The 7,067-nt window shown below is 39.0% G+C and overlaps 1 protein-coding gene across 2 annotated transcripts; it reads right to left on the bottom strand.

Moving 5' to 3' along the window:
- Positions 1-257: 257 nt before the first annotated feature.
- rnf167 (ring finger protein 167) lies at positions 258-6,788 on the bottom strand. 2 transcript variants are annotated; one of them, XM_086178963.1, is made up of 11 exons: positions 6,353-6,788; positions 6,051-6,106; positions 5,384-5,501; positions 4,879-4,959; positions 4,656-4,793; positions 4,479-4,566; positions 4,291-4,381; positions 4,069-4,174; positions 3,659-3,752; positions 3,176-3,256; positions 258-2,989 (listed from the first exon to the last, which is right to left on the bottom strand). In XM_086178963.1, the coding sequence occupies exons 3-11, from the start codon at positions 5,486-5,488 to the stop codon at positions 2,562-2,564; spliced, it is 1,212 nt and encodes a 403-aa protein (XP_086035089.1). In that variant the 5' UTR covers positions 5,489-5,501; positions 6,051-6,106; positions 6,353-6,788; the 3' UTR covers positions 258-2,561. The 2 variants fall into 2 exon arrangements, with proteins under 2 accessions (XP_086035089.1, XP_086035088.1); XM_086178962.1 differs by lacking the exon at positions 6,051-6,106.
- Between the last annotated feature and the right edge of the window lie 279 nt (positions 6,789-7,067).

Below are 7,067 nucleotides of genomic sequence, written 5' to 3'. Positions count from 1 at the left end.
GTAACAGTGAAAGGAGATATTTCCTTCAAAAACACCAACAGCACCATAGTCCCATTTCATCATCCTTTATTCTTCCACTAATCACACATTAAATGCAGCTTCCCACACACTGTGACATCCTAGGGATCGTCATACCTTCTTTACACATGGGAATTATACTTGACACTGTACATTTTTATTTAAGTGTGATTAACTAGGCACGTTCTAAAAGAAGGGGAAAAAAGTTTGATTCCGGGGTTGTTGTCCCCCCCCCCCCCCCCCCCCCCATTTGTTTCAGGAAACAATTGAGTCTCTAAAACTGAGACATATAGAGCAAAAACAAAACAAACAAACAAAAAAACTACAGTACAAAAGACATTTAAAGCAAACTGCAAACAGGAGAGCAAGTGTTCTATGTTAGAAACTACTGCCAAGATGTCTTGATAAAAATTGTAACAGCTGTGAGGGGATTTAAAAAATCTGTTACCAGATAAATATGGAATGTGGTTCACTTTTACAGTCCAATCTCTCCCCTGACGAACAAACATGCAAATCCCAGTGTGCAGTCTTTCATTTGCTACGCACCTGTAATGTTTCTAAACTGAGGTTATATGATAGGACGTTGGAATTGATTTGGAAAAAAAAAAAAGGGTTAAAACATCTGAAGGAGCAATTCTGAGTAAAATTAAATAAATACACTGATCACACATGTATGGTCTCATTTAGGCATAAAGGGTGTGTGTGTGTGTGTGTGTAAATGTCAACAGTACTTAGATTAGATTAAGATTCGAGACAAATATTCCTGTTGTGATATGTGATACAGTAAAAAGTGTGTATTTAGTTTGAAGCAGTGAAACAGTTTGGCTAAAAAAATGTTTTTGCACTTTTCTACAACACATTATGGATTAAACCAGGGTCATTTTTAGATCTTCTTTGAAAGCGTCTTGTCTAAATATCAAGGTGGAAATCAAGCAGGGCTTAGCTGACGGTGGATCTCCGTTGATCATTGTTCCCACTAAATGTGTAGGCCACGGCTTTTCCTTTCTTGTTCGTTTGATAAAAGCGGGTGCATTTCAAACTAGGAAATAAGCTTTCTAAAGAGCAGTGTGTCTAAAACGCGGCAAGACAGTAAAAGAATAATCAAAAGGAGTGTAAATGCTGTCCCTTCAGATTCCAAACACGTAAATGTACATCAAGGCCAGTATAAGGCAATCCTTGTTTGTCCTAAACACACCTGTGGGATCCCTCCGTTTAGCATGTTAACATTCTACGGTCGAGGTGTTCCCTACTATGTACAACTCAGACGTGATGCTAAAGCGTTATTGCACAGCTCCTAAATCAAAGCAGCAGAATATACTCGAATCTAAGCAGAGAGCTCTGATGATCTGGAGAGAAAGGTTTTAGTAAACCTTGTGTTGGGTAAACATCTTCTAGATAGACTTTTCTCCTGCCTGCAGACGTCTGGGCGGAGAGTGAACAGGATGTAGCCAAGAGCTGTTTCACTGTTAGTGATGACAAACATGGTTTAGTGATTACTCGCAGTGCGATCACCCATGAAAACGGTTCATTACTTCATCAGTGAGTGTTTCATCCTTCCTCAATCAGAAAGAAATGTGACGGTCTACAAACTGGGAGCGAACCCCGACCTACACCACCTCTACACCTAAGCTCTCCAGAGCCCTAGAAAGAACCCGGATCATTGATGCTCTTCCATTGACAAATATGAATAAAGATCTAGTTGCTATTTATAAATCTGTATTTTACTGATTCAGAAAGAATTACAAATGAGCGGGAAAAACTCATTCACTGTATCAATGCCAATCAGTTACAACACCAACCAACCTTTAATTTGTCGCTATATAAACCTGAGTTGGTTCAACTTGACAAACTGGATAAAGCTAAAATAAATGTTTTTTAAACTGCTCAAAGTTTTATCAATAACATAAAAGCAGCAGAAGTGTGTCATAATAGTCCATTGTAGTGTCAATATAATCGTGGGATTTGTGAAACATTTCAAAAATCTGAAATTTAAAAATGTGAAAAGAAACCTAATGGGATTAAAAAATCTAAAATAACAATAACTCCGCCCCCCAGCTCATTGTTAGGAAACAGAGTTGGGGAAAAAGGACAGTCCAGTATAAAACAGTTAGGATGAAGCTGACTGCCAGTCTTTAAACTGCACTACCCCTACGTACAATTTACATAGAAAACCTCAAAGACTGGCTCATTCTTTCCTCCACATGAGTCATTCTCTTACCCACAATTCAGTTAACACGTGCAGCACTAGTGGTTAGGTCATGTGGTCAACTGTTGAGATACAACATGCAATAAAAAAGGAGGTTTCATCAGACAAGCACTGGACAACTGGAGGGAGGGTGTGTATAGATGCAGGTTGACCCTTTATGTTATATTTTTTTAGAAAACTGATCAAATGCTTGTGCTGCATGTGCTTTGACACCAATAAGTAGACCTTCACGGATTGGGTTAAAAGATTCAGTTACAATCAAAAAATTGGCAACTTACCACCAAATATTTTTGAGTACAGAGTGAAAGACTCTTTTAATCTTGTGGAGTTTTACCCGTCAGATCTGCACACTATCCCGATCAATGAGACGTGCGGCGTCATCATCCGTGTGGTGCTCGTCCTCTCCTGTGTCACTATCTGAGTCTGTGTCGTCCTGGGGGGAGTAGTAGCCTTCATAATCCACGATGGGGGAGTTGCAGCGTGCAGGGGAGGCGAGGCACTGTGCAGTGGTCACTGTGGTGGCGGTGATGGCGGAATAGGCTGCTGGGCTCTCTGAGGGGGAACTGGGATTGGAAGGCCGAAGCAGTGGAGTGCGCTCTGTGTCGGCTTCACCCTCTGCTCCTCCTTCTTCCCCGCGACCACCACTTTCCTCCTCAGACTCGGACTCAGAGTGATCCGGGTTGCTCCGAGTCACACGCTGTTTGCACACAGGACATGTCTTCTTGGTCTGTGTGAGCCATGGGTCTACACACTTGCTGTGGTAGGCTAAAGAAGAAAAAGAATCACAAACTTCAGTAAAACCTTTAAAAAGACAATGACAGGTAAAAGCTTTCTACTTATGCAGTAAACCTTCAAGCCCCAATAATTTCATTACTGATAAAAATAAACAAGCTACCTTTGAATAAATTCATATTAATCTCATAATATGATGTCAAGACACCATATATTTACCATGTGAACAGGGTAAGACGCGCAGCTTGTCTCCTTCTTCGTACTCATCCAGACAGATGGCACACACATCATAGTCATCTCCTGAAACAGCAGAAACATTCATGCCTGAAGTCACTCAAACTCTGACTTTACCTCAGTAGAGATCCCGACCATCTAATTAATACTTTCATAGAGTCCTCTGGCTGACTAACATCTGAGCATAAGGATTTGTTATATAAGTAAAATCATGCAAATATTATAGGTTTTAAATAACAGTAAATAGATGATTTATAGATGATAATATCCCAAGATGCTCAACGGCTCAGTTCTTCAGCTTTGTTTTGATTTTACACACAACTTTGAGGCCAATCAAGCATCTCCATCTTCAACTTTTAGCGAAAGAGTGCCGAGGAAACACAACATAAAGGGCCGTGAGTGAATGTCAGAGCACACGACAAACTTCTTTAACGGGACAAACTTCTTTAACAGGACAAACTTTTTCACCTTTAGTGAACCTGTGAGTTGGAATCCGCTTCAGTTGTTCCTTGGACAAACGGTTTTTCCTCAGCCGTTTTCTGTACTGTACACAGCGTATAATCTGAACAACACAAAAAGACCACTTCACTGACGCTGTGGGTATAACGAAAAAAATTCAGCCCACAAGGATGTTTTCATGTGCTTGTGAGATGGTATCACTCAGAGGGAGAAGCCCCTTGAGAAAACGCGTCGTCTTTAGCGTCATTCAATGATGTGCCTACTTCGACTAAATATCAGTTGGTCACGATTCTACAATTAAAAGCATACACAGAGAAGCATTGCACAGTTACCCTTTAATTTTACAATTCAAATTCCAAAAAGAATACAAGCAAGTGTGTTATAAACACCCAAAAAGGAATCACATGGTCCGCACTTACCAAGACGACACACATCACAAGAATGATCATGCCAACTACTCCAGTGAAGGGAATTAGGTAGTACGAGAGAGGAAAAGAAAACTCTGGCTTGAGGATCACATAGGCTCTGAATGACAAGACAGGAAACAACATACCAACATTATGGACTAGAAAAAAAGGCTGTATGTGGTGGTAAAAACTATGCAAAATTTTTTTTAAATTATTGTCCATGTTTGTGCTTACCCTTGTTCTGGAATGATGAAATTCTTGAGAATTTGGGAGGCGTAATAGCTGGTGAACACAGAGGGGATCACAATCTCTTCTGCAATGGTTTCTTGAAAAAAAAAAATTAAAAAAAAAAACATTTGAAAACAATTTAGTTTTTTTTCATTGAGTATTTCTTAAATCTAAAACATTTGGTAGAGATTTACCATTGCTGTAGTTCATATTGAGCAGATTGTCTGAATACACGTTGTGAATGATTGCAGCGCTGTATCCAGCTCGCTGTGCATGCAAGACCTGAAAACCAGCTCCTCATGTTAGACCACTGCGACTGGAATCACTGGACTTGAATGTTTAAAGCTTCTCAGATTGCAGACATCACTCACCTTAATGTCAAAGTTGCATTCAAAGCGTTTGATGAGCGCTATTAATTTGGTGGTGTTTGCATCATAAATCGGCGGCAGTGGAGGAGCAGGCTCTATTGTTGTACAGCCATTCAGCGGGCGGGACACTACCAAGACTCCCTTTAGAACCAAGAAAAATCTGTTATCATAGAAGAACATGAACTGTGTTTATGTATGTAGACTTTCTGTCATACAGCTCCCTCACCATTAGGCCTTCCTTAGGAAGTGGTGATCCAAACAAGGCAGGAAGGTCCTCAAACAACATGGAGGTCATATTGCTATAATGCTGCCAAAACAGTAAAAACACCTCCAGGTCAAGTCAAGGTTCATACTCAGGAAAATCGACACAGTTTTACAATCTCCCATTAAAACATGTTTACAGATAAATTATACAGAGAAATCTGTCTAAATTTACCAACTTACTTTGAACGACAACTAATGACAAGCTACATGACTTGATACAAAATAAACACGGATTCAAATGTGTTACTATGAACCGAAAGAGATTTTTCAAATCTGATTTTAACAACCATACAGCAAATTTTTTTTTAAAAACTTCAGAATTTTTTTTCTGGCTTCATTTATTTTTCAAAAACTTTTCCAAGCCTGGAAAGTGCTATTTCATATTCCATGAGTTCTTCTGTATTTCACTACCACATGGACTCCATAAAGTTTATGACAGTGTACAAGTTAAAGCGAGATTTGCTTACAGCATAGATGTATGCATGCGTGGGTGTGGGAACCAGGATGCCACAGAACATCAGGACAAGGACACTCAATCGAGTTCCCATCCACCACACAGCATTGTGGCCCATCCTTGACTGGTTACTGAGGGGAGAAAATAAAGGAACAGTTCAGAATCAGTCAGAGCCAAGGGCTGATCCTAGCATCAAGCCAGGTAATTAACATTAATGCAAACAGGCAATTCAGGGTATGTGAGTTTGACTAATTGTTGGGGACATGTGACAGATTGTTGTGTAAAACAGATTCTCTGGGTTACATTCATACATAAAAAAGGTATTGCATGTAGTTTTAACATGTAACTGAAATATTACTATTATGCAAAACGAGACTCTTAAAGTAGTAATCCACCTACAGGATTGTCTGTAGCTATGTTTGTTAAAAAAAAAAGAAATAAGTCGTCAACATTTTTTCTCCTTTAAACCAAATCCTGGCTTTAACAAGCAAAGCCTTTAATTTTCAAGCCGAGTAGAGACAAATTCTTGGTCCAGCTCCCATTAACATGACTGTTATTGTTGCTTACTGACTTCGTAGCTGCTTTGGTGAATATTTAAAGAGATGACTTAGCAAATACAGTCAATCTTTCGTCTCTTTGTTTGTAGTAAGATATTGTAAAGATATGTTATAGGCTTCAACCTCAGTTTTGTTGTTGAAGCTGTAGCCGGATCCTGGTGTTATCTGCTGCTGTGCCTTTGTCGCAAAAAAAAAAAAAATTAAAAATTAAAAAAACAATGACGAAACTACAATGTTGGTTTAGCTCGTCTGGCTGTTTAATGCCGTAATGTAGTCTGGCCTACAAAACGGCATTTTCATCTTTTAGTTATTTCTAAAACCCCGGTTATTTTTCTGTGCTCTATGCTAAAGTTGCACATTGCGAACATCAACAGGGCAGCTGATGTTATTGTGTGCAACATACGCTAGCTAGCCACCTTACTTACCTTAGTATCCTGTTAATAATGGCAGCGATTTAATGTAGGTCCCAAATGTCTCGTTTGAACTCCTCTTATGTCGACATGTAAAAACAACTACAATTATTTTTAAAAAAATTCTAGCAACTGTCGCGACAGTTCTTTTCAGGTCCACAAGAAAACGACAAAACAGGAAGGATTAGCTTTAGCTGTTGTTTTGGCTTGTGGTGGCAAATATTAGCTAACAGTCAAGTCGTTACCGTGACATATTACTGAATGTGTCTTTTACAGCTCATATACATCGTATCATACAGAGTTTTTAGAACATAAACCAATGATATGTTTATCCGCCATAAAGAAGTCACGCTGCTTGTATGTCCTGTTTTCAAATATTGTGTTGCTAGCTACGGTTTGTTTGTTTGCTTCTTGTTCCCTGGCCCTTCTTCTTCGTCTTTTCTTATTTCTGTCAGACTACGCACAGATAGTACACTGCTGCCTCCCGTTGGCGAAGAAATGTCAATGTTTTTCTTTTGTGGCCTGACTCAGGACTCATCAAATCAAATCAAATCGAATCAAACATTATTTATAAAGCACTTTTCATATTATGTAAGTGCTGTACATAGACAAAAAATAAAAACATTCCCTCAAACCCCACCACCCAACCCCAACCTAAAGCTAAGAACTAAAATAGAAAATGGTATAATTTAAAATTAAGATAGGAAATAATAAAATTCCTTAATAAATA

The sequence above is a fragment of the Aulostomus chinensis genome, chromosome 15 (assembly GCF_037954235.1).
Source record: "Aulostomus chinensis isolate RoL2024-O1b breed Wild chromosome 15, RoL_Achi_v1.0, whole genome shotgun sequence".
Taxonomy (NCBI): Eukaryota; Metazoa; Chordata; class Actinopteri; order Syngnathiformes; family Aulostomidae; genus Aulostomus; species Aulostomus chinensis.
The sequence above is the reverse complement of the archived record's forward strand: the minus strand, read 5'-3'. Positions and strand labels throughout refer to the sequence as shown.